Raw genomic sequence first — 18,584 nt, forward strand, 5'->3', positions numbered from 1 at the left:
TTTAGATATTGTACCTATTACAGTATTACACTATCACGTGAACACTGAACAGTTCGATAGTTCGATTATAATCATTAACGGACTTACCTATACTACAGTAGTACCTACGAGTTATTATTTGATGCTCTTAAAGTAATAAAGTCAAGACTTTAGAAGACTAGAACTCTAGCACATGCCAAGTTCTAATGAACCCGTGGCTATATTTATGAGACATTAGCACTGGGCCTACTCGAAAGAGGGGCCCACCGACTTCACCTATATAAAATTAATTATATTTATATACCATTTGGCCATTTTATCATATTTAGGGCAAACACAATTTTACTTGGATATTTTGGTGGATTACAAGGTATAAAGGAGATTTTGCGAAAACGATGGCTTTAATCAACATTGCTGATAACAAAATCTAATTGTCATTATTATCGTCATAATATTAAATAATAATAATAATATATTAGTATATTAAAAATAATCGTATTTGTTGTAGATTTATTAGTAATTTGTTAATTATTTTTAAAAGTTTCAAATCTCAAAAAAAAATATTTAAGTGGTTCAATTAAGAGAAAATTAAAGGATAAACGAGATTAAGAATCAAAAAAATTAGACGGTAGTTTGGATAAATTTACGTTTAGATAATTAGCACACAATCGACGGGTAATAAATGTTTATTAACAATATGAAGTATTAAAGTCATACTCTTATATTATTTACTATTACAGACGTTACTGAAAAATATACCAATGACAATGAAATGACTGAAATCGAAAAATCTGTTGAAATTTGAGGTATTACTAGTCAATGGTAGGCAATAGGCATTAACTTATTAAAAAGTTAAATTTAAGTTAAAATTTTAATTTTTAATTTAACAAGCAGAGGTTAAAGTGGGAAAAAATTCCAGAGGGGACTAATGTTTCCAAAAAGTTTTAAGCGTTCCATATATAGTTTTATGTATAATGTCTAATGTATAAAATCCTAATTTGTTAAAGGGGACGCTTTTTAACCGCCGTCAGAGGTAAGGGGACTGAGTCCTCCTGCGTCCCCCCCCACTTTAACCCCTGTTAACAAGTAAGTTATTTTTGTTTTCAACTTATTAAATTTTGTATTGTTTTAACTTTTTATAGTTAATTATAATTATTGTACAGTTAAGTTAATTATTTTTTTTCTATCAAGTGGAACCAACAGACAAAACTTATTCTTTCGATTTTGGTAATTTATTTTTCTAATAATAAATAGGTGTCATAAATTAATAATAATCAAACTACATTTTAATCTATAGGTAATAATTAGTAGGTATACTGTTTATCGTATGAAATGGCTATTTTCACGAGTTATATTCAATGATCTACTTGGTGTTGAATAATCCTACTTTTAAAAATATATTATGCGTACATTTTTATTTTAGCATTGAAGAAAATAGAGATGTAAAATTTAGGGCCCAAAATTGTAAAGGATCCAAAAATTGGTGAATCAGGCCCTAAATGAACCCATGACAAGATATATGTATAACTGAATAAGTATATATTGTCATAATAATTGAGCCTACTGCAGTACTGTGTACTTATAAAAAAATAGTCTAGGCGCTAGTGGGCAGTAGTTGAGGTCCAGTCGGCTAATTACGACACGATTTTGAGTAGAACACGACTATCTTTAATGTTCAGTCATTAATTTTGGTTTTTGAAAAAAAAAAAACAATTAAAATTATATGAAATGTTTCCTCCACTAAGTATATGTTTTTGTTTTTTTACATTCATCTGCTTTGTTCCATTCATGATAACTCATAAATTATAAAAAATCATTACAATTACTAGTATCTAAAATTAAATTTTATATGGTTTTTAGATTTAAAAAAAATACATATCTTTAAACAGGACTTTTTAACCATTCAAATGGAAGTAAAAAGTGAATGATAAATCAATAGTACTATCTATATTGTGAATTTGTAAATAAGATAATTTTAGAAAACTATGTGACCCTTCCATTTGTATTTAATGTTTGGAGTGGAAATGTTTGAAAAATGTCACGACTCAGCTAAAGAAAAAAACTTAAATTTGAATGCAAATATTTAGATCATCAGACTACCCTGTCTCAAGCTGTCTATGTCTGAGCAAACGTATTAATATGTCAATACATCTAATAATAATACAAATTGAGTAATGAGTTTATTATGTCAAATAGACATAATAAATTTCTAAAGGATTTAATTTAAATTAAATAGTAGTAGAAAATATGTTTATAATTGATTAATAAAATAATGAAAATAATAATTCTTACAATAAAATAAATTTAAAATATTAAAGAACATATTATATAAAAACATGTTAAATCAATAAATGTAATAATAAAAATTAACATTTTATATTTTGTAACATTCACAAATTAGATAATTTTAATCAAATTTTGATTAAATGTGACAATTAAATTAAAACTGAACTTCATTTGGCATTGCAGTATTGTCCAAAACAGCTATTATATTTTTGGAAACGATAACAGCCATTTCTGTCCGTGTTTCAATGGTAGCACTCCCAATGTGTGGCAACAACACTAATGTCCAAAAATAATATAACATATTTATATAATACTATTTTTAAGCATTCAAAAATAATATTTGTTATACATACCAACATTGTTCATCTTTATCAAAGGACTATCAAGTGGTAATGGTTCTGGTGTCATAACATCTAGGCCAGCACCTCCAATTTTATTTTTTTTTAATGCTTCAATGAGTGCGTCTTGGTCAATTAGTCCTGAAAACTCAAATATTAACATAATACTGATCTAAAGTAATGATTTGCATGCTTAAAATTTGCCTTACCTCCACGACCAATGTTTACCAATACAGCGTGTGACTTCATTTTGGCAATACGTTCTTTATTAATGATAAACTTTGTGTCCTCAGTCAGTGCAATAGAAATAATTATGAAGTCACTTTGTTCGACAAGCTCATCGACAGTAACCATTTTTCCACCAAGTTCTTTGACTAATTAATCATGAGTTGAAAGTTTTTATTATTTTCATTTTTTATATAGTATACACTTAAGTGAAAACAATTTTACCAGCAGGTTTTTCAGTTCTACTAGTGTACAGTAGTTGAGAAATTTCAAACGTCTTCAGCTTCTTTGCAATTGATGTTCCAATGTTGCCACATCCAACAATACCAACAACAGAGTTTCTAATACCTCTACCACACATCCAAGTAGGTGTCACATTTTTCCATCCACCTCTAAAAAAAATTAATTTTTACTTGCATTCAACTATATTGTTATTCAACTTTTTATTTAGTATACGTTTTCAATGCATGGTTAGCTTCAAAAAATCGTCTCGTTGTTGATATCAACAACCCAATTGTTGTTTCTGCTACAGTTTCAGTTAAAACATCTGGTGTGTATCCCAAACGTATGCCATATTTTTTCATTGCAGTCAAGTCAACGTGATCATATCCTACAGACATGGTACCAACAACCTTTAGACTGGGGCCTACAAAATGAAAAATGATTAACTACATTAGTTACCTAAAATATTATTATTATTACTTTATCTAGTTATATATTTTTAACCTGCAGTTTTAATTAGTTCTTCATCAATTTTGTCCGATGGATTACAAAATATTGCAAATTTCCCAGGTATTTCTTTTAAAATTTCTGTCCTGGAAGCATGTATTAGGGAATCACAAATTTTGACATCAAATCTAAAATATACAAATACATGTCAAAAAATTATTAAGCTTAAACTTTAGGAATAGCCAATAGGTACTAACCTTTCACGAAGTAAACTAATTGCAATTTCTGGAACGTGTTTCATTGTAATTAACACTTGAGGTTTTGACATGGTTAACACTGATGGCCTAACTTGGTATAGTACACACTAAACAATAAATTTTATTTATTAAAAAAAAAAAAAACTCAAGTAATGTAGTAGTCTTTAGTAAAACACATTAGTAATATAGTTATAGTTCATCTGTTGTGAAAAAAGCATTTAAAAAATATTCATATTTATAGGTACTTATCTTATACTATTCTTATAAATTACCTCAATTACTCTAGTCTTTTATGGTAATAATCAAATATCTGGAGGAAACACTGTCGCTCACGAGTAGAAACGTTTGAAAGAGTCGAGTATAATATATACTGTAATGGGTATTGTGAATCAAAAGCTACGTAGCTGATTGTGGATCGTTGAATAATCGCACAAAAGACAAAGGTTGAAGTATGTTATCGTAATCGTAGTTGAAAGTTGAACCCCAGAAATCAGAATAGATTAAATGAAATTGAACTGATTGACTCGTAAGTCGTAATGACTATGTGAATGGCTGATTGATGAGTGATTGGCATCACTATCTATATTCTTCGGTGATTGGTTTCTGCCATTCATGGGTAGTTATTAGCAAGAGTTGTTGATGTAGGACAGGTATTAAATATGTTAAAAACTTAAAACATAGATAATAATACACTCTATAACAGCCATGATAAATATTGTATTATAATCATTTATAGATAGATTATACTATCTATATTCAATACACAACAAAGATAATAATATTATCTACATACAATATGATATATCGTGATCCAATCTATAATTATTAATTATTGGTATAACGTATAAAATGTAAATAATTATTGTTAATTTTGTTATACTAACATAATAGATATCAGAGGCGTAATTATGGGGGGATGAGGGATATATCCCCCTCAAAGAGTCTATATAATGTGTATATTTATAATAGGTATATTAATTTGAAGCTTATGGAAATATATGTTTTATCGTGCTGACATCACGACGAAATATATTAAATATAATTAATATCAAGAAATCTATAAATTATTATTTAATTTAAAAGTAAATTTTAATTCTAATATATTCAAAATTTTCATTTTGAAGAAATTATAATAATATTGTATAAGTACTAAATTGTGTAGAATTTTAAAGCACATTTATTAATACATTTTGTGTACATATATATTAGTTTAAGAATTTTTGATGAAATAGTTTTCCCAGATATTGTACTAGAAAATCTAAGTATTTTGTGCGGAAAAAAATGTTTATCCCCCCCTAAGACAAATTCCTAATTATGCCACTGATAGATATATTCCATTTGCCTTTTGCCTGTACCATAACTATACTAGGTATACACACCTTCCGGTATTGCAATTTTACAGTTTTTGTAATTCCTCTTAACACTTGTGAGTTATGAAGATGGTTTTTCATTAATCAGTATCGACTGTAGGTAATAATATTATTATTATTGTTATTATGATTGTTATATTGCCTATATGTTTATTACTTTATTAATTATAATAATAACAATAATACCTAATTATTATTTTATTTTTCAAGAAAAACAGTAAATGCATTATCGCATTAGTATTTCAAGAAAATATAAAAAATTCACCGTTTGATCGTTGTAATGATATTTCCTTAGATCATATAGTATATAGTAGGTATGTAATGGAAACAAATAAAATTATAAAAAAGCGGGTAAGTCGTGGATGTCGCTCTGCTGTACAGTAGGTTACTGTAATGGATGGGATTAAATTTGAATGCAATGATAGGTATCACTGTATACGAAAAACGATTCTGAACGGAGATGATTTGTCAGTCTACAAGATATATTTATATTATATTTAAATATTGTCATATGACATATATTCTATTTTGAAACAAATATTTTATTTTTCAATTAAGACGCATTTTGCATAAGACATGGTTAATCAATTAGTGTAGTTATCATGTAGTTATCATAATTCATAATACCTTATATTATCATAGATATACTTATACCTGTCCTGGTTTGAGGATAAATCGTTATCATTACGCGATTTCATAAAAATTTAAAACTCAAACGCTCAAAACATTTTTCCTATAATGACGCTTCAAATTTTCTCTATAGCTATTTGAAGCAAAACTTATGGAAAACTTGGTGTTAAATTTTATAACCTTAGATATAAATACAAAAAATATTATGAATTTTTAACTACAAAATAATTTGCAAATATTCATGGTTTTGACAAATTTTTGTCAATATTTGAAATTCAAATGCTAATAAAAATTTAATTTGAATTTCCGGTAGACATTTTTTTGTGATAAAATTGACAAATTTGTAAGGAATCTTGTATTAAATTTTCAAATCTTAGATTTAAAAGGAAATTTTTTTATGAATATCTAGAATAAAATAATTTACGAATTTTCGTGATTTTTACATATGTTGTCAAAATTTGAACTGTAAATGCTTATAAAAAAAATATGTGACTATATATTTCTTTTATTTTTCAAATGCTATTGTAAAAATATTTTAGGAGCCTTGTATAAAATTTTCAAATCTTAGGTATAAAAAGAAAAACTTTTATGAGTTTCGATCTAAGATAATTTGAACATTGCCGTAATTTTTTATGTATTTAGTCAAAATTTGAACTGTAAACGCTTATTAAAAAAAATTGTGACTTACGATTTTTAATTTTTTTTAGCTACAATAAGAACAACTCATAAGAAACCGTGTATTAAATTTTCAAGTTTTTTTGGTCGTCCTACATTTTTTTACCGACACTTCAAAAAAAATTCTCAAAAAAATTGAAAATTTCAGTGGTCTATAAATAGCTCAAAAAAAGTAAAAAAATTTTGAAAATTAAACTGTATACAGATAACACTAACATAAACATTTGTTGAAAATTTCAAGTATTTACAGTGATTAGTTTTTGAATTATAACCATATAAAAAAATCGATTTTTTTGAAAACTGTTGGAAAATGTTTACTTTTGACCTCTATAATGCACCAAGGATCTTCAATTTTACATCGGAAACCACCCCTAAAGTTTGAAATCGAAGCATTATTTCGACTAGTTATGCTGTATACAGACACAAAAAAAAACACACACACATCATTGTAGAATCAATACATTCATCACTTCGTTCAGAATCTAAAAATAATAATTACAAATTTAGGGATAATAATTTCTTTCGCACTAATAGCCTAACCATTTATAAACAAACATTTCCATCCTAAATCTAAAAATGTCTGAGCATGTCCCAGGTTGGGCCTTGGGCCTATCTGCCTATCACTTTTTAACTTAGCCTATCTTCTGCGCATAGGTCCAATATATCTCTGTACCAAATTTTGTCGCAATCGGTCCAGCCGTTTAGGAATCGATTAAGGACAAACAGACAGAAATCCATTTGTATTTATAAGATTATTTCTTTTAACTATTTGACTAATTACTAAATACTTAATAGTTTATGTTTTTACATTTTATATTTATATTTCTTATTGCAATGTTTATTGTTGCTATAGTTTAAACTAATTTTAATATTGTTAGTGTTGGATTAGACCATACGAGAAATAAATAAGTAAGTGTTTGAAAAAAAATCTAGGCACGTCCCTGTATGAGGTATGACTTTATATGATACATATAAATGATCTGAGAATTATTAAATCTTGAAAGAGCCATAGCCATAGGCCTGATTAAAATTTAAATAAATAACTGTGTGAAAAATGAAAATGTCGTTTAAAACTTCTGAATTTTCACAGTGTTGCCAGTTACTAAGCCTGCCGTAGTTCTTTAAAATTCGAATATATTTCTACATGTGACATACTGATATACCATACCAAAAAATGACAAAATCTTGTGATTCGCGAATTCGCGATATCAACAGAAGAAATTTATGAGGCAAATTTCGTATTCAAAAAGTTGATAAACAAAAACACAATAAATTCCAGATTGCTGTTGTTTACAAGTTTTACTGTTTATTGCTAATTTTTTTCTTCTAAAATTCTAGGTTGAATCATAAAATAGTAATTATGACTTCAGCTTTATATTTGGAACACTATTTGGACAGTAAGTTTTCTTTCGCTTTAACATTTCAACGATAAACTAATTGAGTGATATTTTAGGTTTGGAGAACCTTCCTGTTGAGTTACAACGAAACTTCACTCTGATGCGAGACCTCGATTCGAGAGCTCAGGAACTAATGCGCAGCATTGACAAGTTGGCCGACGATTATATGTCAAACGTCAAAGGATATACTGCAGAAAAAAAGAGTGAAACTATGACCAGCATTCAACGTCAGTTTGACAAAGCGAAGGAATATGGTGACGATAAAGTTCAACTGGCCATACAAACTTATGAATTGGTGTGTTGATTTTGAGTTGTTCACAAAATCCTTAAAATACTTTAAATTATTGTACCTTTCAGGTGGATAAACATATTCGAAAATTAGATTCAGATTTAGCGCGATTCGAAGCCGAAATTCAAGATAAAGCCATCAGCGCTACGAGAAATATAGAGGAAGGTTCACAAAAGCGTATGTGTTATTTTAGTATTGTGTTCCACAATATTTTTAAATGCTTGTTGTTTTCAGGAGGACGTAAGAAGACTAAAGACAAAGAAGTTAAAAAGAAAAGTGCGTCAAGTGAAGAAGAAACGGTTACTAAAACATCTAAAAAGAAACAATTGAAAAAAGGTTTGCAGACAACCATATTTTAGTACGGTTTTTGTTGGTTCTATTGTATAATAATTTTTAATAATTTTAGGAGGTGCTAAAACAACTAATGCAGCACCTAGCAAAACACCTTTGGTCAGTGTTGTCACCAATCCAACAAACCCTACAAACAGCGTAGCCAGTGTTGCAGTAGAGACTAGTTCTCTTACTGGTGCATTAGTTGGTGCTGGAGTTACTCACTCTGAAGTATTAGACATGCCTGTTGATCCAAATGAACCAACATACTGCTTATGCAACCAAGTTTCTTATGGTGAAATGATTGGTTGTGACAACCCGGACGTAAGCATTTTAATATTTATTTAATTTTTACTTTTTTGTTATATAAACATTTTATTTAACATGAAATGCAATAAAATGCAATAATGTTCTATTTTTATTGTAAATATTGTTTCAGTGTCCAATTGAATGGTTCCACTTTGCATGTGTTAAATTAACTACCAAGCCTAAAGGAAAATGGTTCTGCCCAAAATGCATTACAGACAGGAAGAAAAAATAACATATTTTAAAAATGAAATATATTTTTTTATTTCATAAATACATACATATTATGTGTTTATGTATGTATATACAAATAATATACAGTGATAAGAACAATTGATTTAACTATTGTAATTTGTAATATTATTGTCTTTGAGAATTGCATACACATTGAGAATAAAATGTTCTATTTTAAACTTGTATTGTTAATTAATGATATTATATAATTTTTTCTTTTCAAAAACTGAAAACAAAACTCTTATTTTAAATTAATAGTTAGGTACAGCAGTCTTTTTTAGTTAGAAAATGTATTTATGGAATTAAAGACAAATTTCTCACACAACATTTAGATGGCATTACTGACCAGTCATACTCATAGGACGCCATATGCTTTAACTCCTTATCACATATTTTTCCAGTCTGAATATAATGTGACCAGTGAAGTCTCATCATTTCAGGATTACGTTTATGTGTTATGAAATAATCATTTTGACATCCACGGCTATACCATTCAGTGTCAAATCGCCGGTCATGTTTTCTTGTTATATTTAATGGACTCAACCAAGCGCCAACAGAAACATCTTCACTAGCAAACATACTGAAAAATAAAAATAAGTAACTGGAATAAAAATTGTTAGTCAAGTTTCTAATAAGACAGCTATGGTTGGTTAGATATAACCTAACAATTTTATTAAACTTAACATTAATATTTTCTTATTATAATTTATACTTAATTGCAACATTGTACTATGATCAACATACCTTAGGTAATCTTGATTCTTTACTATATAGGTAATAAGATCTTTGGACAAAATATAGCCACCTCCCAAGGCATATGGTAAATATCTATCACATAATATCCATTCAGTTTCTTTGAATTTACCCTTTTTTTTAATATGTGCATTACCATCAAAATAGCCCCAATAGAACCTTGTTTTGGGCATTTGTTTCAACTCATTGATAATTAATGGCATGTTGACAAAAGAGTCGTCATCACATTTTAACAAATAGTCAAAGTTAATATCATGTACACTGGAGAATGATGCTACTACTTTACGAGTAAGTAATCTGTACCCCTCTTCTTCATCTACTTCTAACATGTCATTGTATACCAACTTTTCAGCATTTAAAGATTTATCTTTTGATACAACAAAAAGTATTTTAACGTCTTCTTTTGGTTGAGCCCATGTTTCACGTATAGCATCACGACGATTTTGATTTTTTACTGCTGATATTATGAGTACAAGCAAACTAAGTCTAAGTCCATTTGGTGAAGTGTTTGGCTTAAACGTTATTGTGTGCAAAATGAACATTGTCAATGTGCATCCTAATATGAATGAAAAACTCGCCAGGAAATAGTATGTAAGATGTTTTCTGTGTAGTAACATTTGTTACCTACTTAAGTTTAGATGGAAAAAATTTAAAATAAAAAAAAGTGTACATACAATAAAAAATTCGCAGTGGCTATTTTCACGTCTTTTAAGTTAAAACAAAAAATATTTTTCAACAACATCGATCCTACATCATATTGTAATTTGTAATTCAAATTATAAAGTGTTAATGCAAAACAAATAAAGAATGATGAGTATCATAACATTATATTGTTTAAATGATTGTTATTGTTATTAAAATAAAGGAACAAAAATTATTAAATTATTATTAATTGATATGTACGAAGCACGTGTATAAGCAATGTGAAATAAATGAATTTATAAAAATAAAAATTGAGGTAGTTTAATACAACCATAGAGCTGATGTACAATATAAATATAAATTATAATTTATAACTGACTAATTAATTTATGCCACTATTTATTAGATAGTACTATCTTAAATCGTGCTTTTAACAGAATAACTCGACAGATAAATAAAAATCACGAACTGAGATTCACACATCTTCGTGCTCATAACTAAAATTAAAATGGATAATATGCGTATAGCGTATGTTCATGATAATTATTTTATCATGATATTTATTATCCACATTCATGGACCGATATTTTTTCAATAGTCCGCATCTATTATTATAATATTAATAGAGTTCAAAGTGAGCGACTAGCAACAGCAACATGGGTTGGCAGCTCTGGGTGAATTCCTGATGATAAGTTATGGTTATCATCTATAATCTGTGGTATTACCGTGGTCGAATAGGTAAAAGCCCCTCCTGAAAGTCCTGACACGTCGTCTTGACAACATCGTACAAATTGTACACATAGAATACAGATTACGTAATAGGGAGTTTGTATTATTCATTGTCATTAATAAATTGACATCTACGTCTACGTTCTATAATCAGAAATCAGTGAATCACTAATCAGTTAGTGGTTAAGTGCTAGTCGCGAGTGCCGAGTTTATGGGTTTATCAATATTATAATATTAATACTTTGATGTGAAATTTATTATTAATTTAATAAAATATAACTAATTTCTCAGTTCTGAATTATTCGTTCTCGATCAACTGTAACAAGTTAATGTTATTGAAATATGGCCATGTGGACGACGTTTACGAATACAGGTTGAACTATTATTAAAGTATTACCTAATGTATTTTATAGTGTACAATACTGTGCTTGGAAAATGGAATGTTTGCAGCAAACAAAAATCTATATACTATGGTCATTAACTTTCAATGTTATTGATCAATCAACCAGGGCTTAGAACTGAAATTAAAAATACTGGTATTTTAATCGGAATCTTTTGAAAACCTTGAAACCTGGAACCTTGCTAGATCCTTTTTACGATTTTCTTAGAAATTGTTATCAATTTCTGTTGGTAAAGAATTTTTTTGTTCCCAATTATTCTTATGTATGAATAAAATTGGTAATAATTGATTCATTGAATTTTGTGGATGTAAATGTATATCCTTATGGTTATATAATTTTATATTTTTTAATCTAAAAAGACTTCAGTTCCAGAAAATGATAAAATATGAGCAGTTCTTAAGTAATACATTATTAATCATGTCCATTAGTCATTAGCATAATTAATATTTGGTGACAGTTATAAATAAACTAATTATGGAAACTGTCATAAATATGCACTAGGTAGTATAAATTACTATCAGATTTTGACATGGATTAACACTTTTAGGAATAATATATTTTACACTCATTTCTTATAATAATAAAATATATTGTCTTAAAATTATTCTAGGTAATTCATATAATATAGCCGACTGTTTACATAACAGCTTTTCTGTTTGTGTTGTGAGTTGTGATTGTTCATATTAGCAATGCATTTCTTTACTGGAACATTCAGTCTTTACTCTGTTTAAGTTAAGAAACTTAGTCAGTGGTGACTAGTTTTTGTCGGGTCACAGTCAGACCATTTTTCACCCTACCTACTATTATCTATACCTGCGATATAATATTGCTACACCCCTGTGCACAAGTTAACTGCTGACATTTCTTGAACAGAGTATAAACATACATATACTTTACATATGAAAGTAGAACTTAAAAGTTAGTATGTAAAGAGTGCAATGGTAAAGTAAAAGTATATATAATAAGTAATAGGTACTTAACTTACTATAAATTATTATTATTTTTTGTGTTTTAAAAACAAATATAGTAAATTTACCACAGTTTTCTCAACCTTTTAGGACAATATTTGATTTTATAATTTTAGTTAAGTTTGTATTTACTTGAATTTGTTTACTTTATGTTGGTTTAGTTAAGATAATTAATAATATTAATGATTTAAAAAAACTATATTTGCAGGAACTTCAGATCCAAGTCGAGAATCTGGCTTAGGAAGTGATTCTGACAACATGGCTGAACTGGCACAGCTGTTACAAGCTGATATACCGGAGGGTCGTAACAGTTTAACAGACAGTCATGTAAATTTAGAGCGTGTGGCTGAATACTGTGAAGGAAACTATTTTCAAGCTGAGAATAAACGATTGGCTTTAGAAGAAACAAAAAACTATACTACCCAGTCGTTAGCTAGTGTTGCATATCAAATAAATACGCTTGCTTATAACTTTTTGCAATTATTGGACCTTCAAACAGTTCAACTATCTGAAATGGATAGTCAAATTAACCATATTGCTCAAGTAATTTTTTGATATGAATTTACATACTGAATTATTACTTCTTTTTATGTTTACTAATTAAAAATGGTGAACATTTCATAATAACTGTATGACATCTCCACCTTTTTTTGTAATGCTTAAATATTGATCACCTTGCATAAAAATATCTATTAAGTACAGATTTTTTACTGATATAGTGACAATTCCAAGAGATTAGAGAGGGAGGAATGAAAATAATTTGCTTATACTTACATTTTTATATATTTTTTATGTTCTTAACCATTGAAAGGTACAAGAAAGATAATTTTATATACTAAACATATATAAGAAATAATTTGTGTTTATAGTAAATGTTTTGCGTCTTGATGAAAATGATTCCCTGGGCTCATAAATGTTTGCCCAAAAATTGTCTAAATAAGCATGTACTAATGCACTGGCAAAATAGCAAGAAATATCCATTCATAACTTAAAAGTTTTATTTTTAATTATTCTATGTCGCTAGAGTTTCCATACATTTTACCAAAACATTTAAATTTTTGGATTTTTTACTAGTTTTTCATAAATTTTCATTAAAAAAAAATTACACGAATAAAATTATGAATAATAGGTATGCCTATTGTATTCATCAGGGACTCAAAATATGAGACTAGGTTTTTAGTGCTATTTTTCAAGTTTTGGTACTTATTTTTGCCAATTTACTTAATATAGTGTTTTATTTTAATTTTCAAGAATCTAGTTTATATTATGTGGTATAAAAAATAAAAATTAATGTCTATTATTTTTATTACATTTTATTTAAATCCACTGAAATAGTATTAAATGCCCACATTTTTGTTCATATTGAAATCTTTTTTAAAGTAGTCTAGGGAATTGGCCTATCCAACAGTAAACAATTATGGCTCCTGATTGGTTGTATTTATTTATTGGCTCGTATTTATATATTTTAGTTTAGAATAATTTTGTCATATATTTGTATGTATTTTTCTTTTAAATTGTGAATAGAATAAATTTTAAGATTTTTTAGGTCATGTTTTAGCGTATATTTCAGTTATTTTTAGTGTTATAAAATCTAACAGCTGGTAATAACTAATTAGTACTTAAGGTACTTATCAAAAAAGTTGTTTTAATATTTTTTATTTTTCAAGAATGTGATGATTCATAAAGAAAAAGTTGCTAGACGAGAAATTGGTGTATTGACTGCAAATAAAACAACCAACCGTCAATATAAAATCATTGCACCTGCTAATCCAGAAAAGCCCATTAAATATGTTAGAAAACCAATTGATTTTACAGGTACTTCTTACTACTCTTCGTTATTAGATTATTATATATGTAATCCACATAACTAATTTAAATTTAGAAATTATTATATATTTCAAATTGCATGTAATTTGATTACATTTTATTTTACAGCTCTTGATGATATTGGCCATGGTGTTCGCAATACTCCCCGTATGGTCCGTCAACCAATTTCCAATAGTTCCAGTGCTTCAACTAATATGTCATCTGTTGGTCCTGCTCCTACAATCAAACCACCTACTCCTCCAGCAGTTATAAGAGCAACTGGATCATTAAGCAAAGGGTCTCGTGAATATCGTACACCTCCCGCAGTTGCTCCACCACAAGTTCCCAGTCATTATGCTCCTAACTATCCACTTGGCCATGTCAGACGTGAAAAAGGACCTGGTTATAATACTCTTCCTTTACATCACACATCTTCGTCTACTAGCATACAACAATCTCCAATTATTGGCATGGTGCATCCAATGCAGCAGTCAGAACAACCATCATCTTTAAACTCCATGCCTCGTATGTGATTTTAGATTTATGCTATGAATCCAATAATAATTATTAATCCTTAATGTGTTTCAGCTCCACCATCACCTCATACATTAAATACAAGAATGGGAGTTGGACCAGATTTGTTGGACCATCATCTCCATCAAGCTCCCTTTTCATCAAACACTGACCATTATCGTTCAAATACTTCTCAACAATCATCTACAGACCATTATCGTTCAAACATAGCTCAACAATCTTCTACAGATCATTATCGCTCTAATACATCGCAACTATCATCTAATGATCATTATCGGTCAAATTTATCTCAACAATCATCCACCGATCATTATCGTTCAAACATTCCTCAACAGTCATCTACTGATCATTATCGTTCTAACATTTCCCAGTTAACTACTACTGACCACTATCGTGCAAATACTTCACAGTTACCTGGTATCTTAAAAAACTCATCACAATATCATTCTTCATCTGTAGTAGTCACTTCCCCTCAACAGCAACATGTTAGGCAAGCATCAGCCTCTCCGCCATTACCACCACCTCCAGAAGATCATTTTGGTCATATTGCTGCTGGCCCAATTGTACCCCAAGAACCTGATCTTCCTGGATGGGTTCCTAAGAATTATTTGGAGAAAGGTAAGTTTAACATTTCTTAGAATTATAAAATATATAAATATAAAATTATAATAAACAATTTATATTTTAGTAATTGCAATTTATGATTATTATGCTGATAAAGACGACGAATTAAGTTTTCAAGAAAATTCAGTTATTTATGTCTTAAAGAAAAATGATGATGGTTGGTGGGAAGGTGTGATGGACGGAATTACAGGCTTATTTCCAGGAAATTATGTTGAAGGCTGTAAATAAAGCATATATTTACATTTTACTTTTATACACTATTAATAGCTTTTAATATGAAATTAACATTGTTATTACAACAATAGGTATATATTAATATTATGATAATGTTTTATTAAAGAGCCATAAACAAAATAGGTTGAAGTTGAAATATTTAAAATTAAAACTGAATTTGAATTATTAACATATTTACTATTTAATGAAGATAAGATAATAGTTTTGAAACTTGAGTATATTATTATATTTCAATAAGTGTTTTTTTTATAATAATGCATAATGACTAATTAATATATTTAATGTATAATCTATAAATTAAACTAATTAATAATTAATGAGGGATAATTTAGTCGTAGGTATTAAATCATTATAAATCTGTAAAATAGACCTGTTGAATATTCTTTTATTTATTTTAATTGCACATTAGTACCTATTGAATCTTTGTAATGTGTAAATTTAAAAATATACTTCAAATTATATAGTTAAATAAGTTAAATATATTTATTGCACTTTGTACACAGTATATTTATTTACTTTATTTGTATAACTATTGAATTACATTTTTATAAATATTATATAAGATTTATTTGAAATTTAATTGACTACTGCAATAATTGTTATTGAAAATATAAATATTAGTTATTACGCGATAATTTATTAATATTTAAAATTTTACCTTATTAGTTGATTATTTATCTATTTTATTTTGACATAATATATCAAAGTCAAACGTAAAGTATATGGGATTTTTAATAAGTTTATCATACTTATTTTAAAATATTTTTTAAATACCATACCTTAAAATATACTTATAAAATTACTTTGCTTTAATGAAAATTATTATTTAACCTTTCAAAATTCGGTCACATTGAATCCAGTCAAAAATTTGCAAATTATTTTTCAGTTAGAGATAAATACAAAAGTTGTGTAACAAACCTATGAAATGAGAATAGGAGATTCCCAACAAGTTTTTATATATATTTTTTTTAAAAGGTTTAACAGACAGTATTATTTATTATTTATGAGCGTTTAGTTTTAAAGTTTCACGATATTTGATATTCAGTGGTTTAATCATTAAATTTGATAATTTTTACATAATATTAGGACAACCAGTTTCCAAGTATAACCATTTTTTGTATGCAATGATTTATCATTGAATTCAATCTAAAGTATTACCCGTTACAATGGAATACTCTACTATTACTGTACAGTATTAGATTTTCTACTTGTCGACCTTTTTTAATACTGAAAATAAAAATTTTTAAATCTGATTAAATTTTTTTGAAAAAATTAAAGTAGATCATTTCTAAATTTCATTTAAGAAAAAATTGAGTGTTAAAATATTTAATTAGTTTTACAAATTTTTGAAATATCATTAGTTCATTACTTTAAGTTTATTGAAGATTAATCTAGTCATAAATACATTTTAAATATTTTATGAGTATCTTTAAATAGGTACTTGTTAAACTTTACATCTATTTTTTTAAGTTATTACGTTTTAAATCAATGAGTTTTTTAAAAAGATATTAACACTTAAAATAAAAGTAAATCACTTAATTTGGGTGAACGGTTTTACAGTCAAAAGTTCTCTAGAATTCAGATTAGCAATATTTATATATTGAATATTTTAAAAAGGAATTTTAAAAAAGGCTGGTAAGTCGTGGATGTCGCTCTGCTGTACAGTAAGTTACAAATGGGTTACTGTAATGGATGGAATTAAATTTGAACCCAATGATATATCATTGTATACGAAACACGATTCTGATCGAAGACGGTTTATCTGTCTAGATTATTAAAAAATTTCAAATCTTAAATTTAAAAAGAAAATTTTTTAATAATTTCTAGTTTAAAATAATTTGTGAATTTTCGTGATTTTTACACATGTTGTCAAAATTCAAACTTTGAATGTTCGTAAAAAAAAAAATTGTGCTAATATATTTCTTTTATTTTTCACTTGCTATTGAAAAATATGTTAGGAGCCTTATACAAAATTTTAAATTCTAAGATATAAGAGGAAAATTTTTGTAAAAAAAATTGTGACTATGTATTTCTTTTATTTTGCAACTGCTATTGTAAAAATATGTAAGGCGCCTTGTATTAAATTTTCAAATCTTAGAATTAAAAAGAAAAACTTTTATGAATTTCTATCTAAGATAATTTGAACATTGACGTAATTTTTACGTATTTAGTCAAAATTTGAACTTTATATGCTTATAAAAAAAAAATCGTGCCTATTTATTTTTAATATTTTTTGACTTCTATTGTTACAATGTGTTAGAAGCCTTGTATTAAATTTTCAAGCTTTTCTACCGAACACATACATTTTTATCGATATTTATAGAAAAAAAAACTAAAAAAGTTAAAAAATTAAAATGTCAGTAAACAGCTCAAAACAAATCTAAATATTTTGAAAATTTTATCAAATATAGAAAATGCCTATATAAACATTTAGTGAACATTTTAAGTATCTGCGGTCATTTTTTTTAGAATTAAGCCAAAATAAAGAAATAGCTAAAAGTGAAAATCCAATGTAAAAATTTAAATTTCAAATGCTCATAAAAATTTAATTTGAATTTCCGGTGGACTTTTTGTTTGTGATAACGATTGAAAAACTTTTAAGGAATCTTGTATTAAATTTTCAAATCTTAGATTTAAAAATAATTTTTTTTATGAATTTCTAGCTTAAAATATTTTGTGAATTTTTGTGATTTTTACCTATTTTGTCAAAATTCAATAATTTTATAATGCTTATAAAACAAAATTGTGACTATGAATTTCTTTTACTTTTCAACTGCTATTGTAACAATATGTTAAGAGCCTTGTATTAAATTTTCAAGCTTTTCTGCCTAACAAATAAATTTTTATCGATATTAATTTAAAAAAAACTAATAATTATCGAAAATTTCAAATCCCTATGAATAGTTCA

General features: G+C 27.3%; 4 protein-coding genes across 4 annotated transcripts; 2 read left to right on the forward strand and 2 right to left on the reverse strand.

Moving 5' to 3' along the window:
- Window positions 1-2,215: 2,215 nt before the first annotated feature.
- On the reverse strand, window positions 2,216-4,425 carry LOC107164484 (glyoxylate reductase/hydroxypyruvate reductase-like). Its single transcript, XM_015512326.2, has 8 exons — window positions 4,027-4,425; window positions 3,755-3,861; window positions 3,555-3,685; window positions 3,285-3,474; window positions 3,054-3,220; window positions 2,813-2,977; window positions 2,619-2,744; window positions 2,216-2,541 (listed from the first exon to the last, which is right to left on the reverse strand). Exons 2-8 carry the CDS (start codon window positions 3,823-3,825, stop codon window positions 2,420-2,422), a joined length of 972 nt encoding a protein of 323 aa, XP_015367812.1. The 5' UTR covers window positions 3,826-3,861; window positions 4,027-4,425; the 3' UTR covers window positions 2,216-2,419.
- Window positions 4,426-7,624: 3,199 nt separating this feature from the next.
- Ing5 (inhibitor of growth protein 5) lies at window positions 7,625-9,164 on the forward strand. Its single transcript, XM_015512354.2, has 6 exons — window positions 7,625-7,826; window positions 7,883-8,121; window positions 8,184-8,292; window positions 8,350-8,451; window positions 8,522-8,769; window positions 8,885-9,164. Exons 1-6 carry the CDS (start codon window positions 7,790-7,792, stop codon window positions 8,984-8,986), a joined length of 837 nt encoding a protein of 278 aa, XP_015367840.1. The 5' UTR covers window positions 7,625-7,789; the 3' UTR covers window positions 8,987-9,164.
- Window positions 8,991-10,902, reverse strand: beta3GalTII (beta-1,3-galactosyltransferase 6). The gene is made up of 2 exons (XM_015512353.2): window positions 9,730-10,902; window positions 8,991-9,565 (listed from the first exon to the last, which is right to left on the reverse strand). Exons 1-2 carry the CDS (start codon window positions 10,353-10,355, stop codon window positions 9,280-9,282), a joined length of 912 nt encoding a protein of 303 aa, XP_015367839.1. The 5' UTR covers window positions 10,356-10,902; the 3' UTR covers window positions 8,991-9,279.
- A 267-nt stretch (window positions 10,903-11,169) lies between these two features.
- On the forward strand, window positions 11,170-16,303 carry Abi (tyrosine kinase Abl). The gene is made up of 6 exons (XM_015512357.2): window positions 11,170-11,482; window positions 12,687-13,021; window positions 14,146-14,293; window positions 14,414-14,809; window positions 14,873-15,436; window positions 15,507-16,303. The coding sequence occupies exons 1-6, from the start codon at window positions 11,452-11,454 to the stop codon at window positions 15,668-15,670; spliced, it is 1,638 nt and encodes a 545-aa protein (XP_015367843.1). The 5' UTR covers window positions 11,170-11,451; the 3' UTR covers window positions 15,671-16,303.
- The last annotated feature ends 2,281 nt before the right edge of the window (window positions 16,304-18,584 follow it).

Source organism: Diuraphis noxia, unplaced genomic scaffold (assembly GCF_037042655.1).
Source record: "Diuraphis noxia isolate RWA-SAM2 unplaced genomic scaffold, SU_Dnox_SAM2 contig0003, whole genome shotgun sequence".
Lineage (NCBI taxonomy): Eukaryota > Metazoa > Arthropoda > Insecta > Hemiptera > Aphididae > Diuraphis > Diuraphis noxia.

Coding starts and splice junctions, on each gene's coding strand:
- Ing5 (XM_015512354.2), top strand. CDS start 7,790: ATGACTTCAGCTTTATATTTGGAACACTATTTGGACA. Junction 8,293..8,349: donor AGAGGAAGGTTCACAAAAGC/GTATGTGTTATT, acceptor TGTTGTTTTCAG/GAGGACGTAAGAAGACTAAA. Junction 8,452..8,521: donor AAAGAAACAATTGAAAAAAG/GTTTGCAGACAA, acceptor TAATAATTTTAG/GAGGTGCTAAAACAACTAAT.
- LOC107164484 (XM_015512326.2), bottom strand. CDS start 3,825: ATGTCAAAACCTCAAGTGTTAATTACAATGAAACACGTTCCAGAAATT. Junction 3,475..3,554: donor AGAACTAATTAAAACTGCAG/GTTAAAAATATA, acceptor TTCATTTTGTAG/GCCCCAGTCTAAAGGTTGTT. Junction 2,978..3,053: donor TAGAACTGAAAAACCTGCTG/GTAAAATTGTTT, acceptor ATGATTAATTAG/TCAAAGAACTTGGTGGAAAA.
- beta3GalTII (XM_015512353.2), bottom strand. CDS start 10,355: ATGTTACTACACAGAAAACATCTTACATACTATTTCCTGGCGAGTTTT. Junction 9,566..9,729: donor AAGAATCAAGATTACCTAAG/GTATGTTGATCA, acceptor TTTATTTTTCAG/TATGTTTGCTAGTGAAGATG.
- Abi (XM_015512357.2), top strand. CDS start 11,452: ATGGCCATGTGGACGACGTTTACGAATACAG. Junction 14,810..14,872: donor ATCTTTAAACTCCATGCCTC/GTATGTGATTTT, acceptor AATGTGTTTCAG/CTCCACCATCACCTCATACA. Junction 15,437..15,506: donor TAAGAATTATTTGGAGAAAG/GTAAGTTTAACA, acceptor TTTATATTTTAG/TAATTGCAATTTATGATTAT.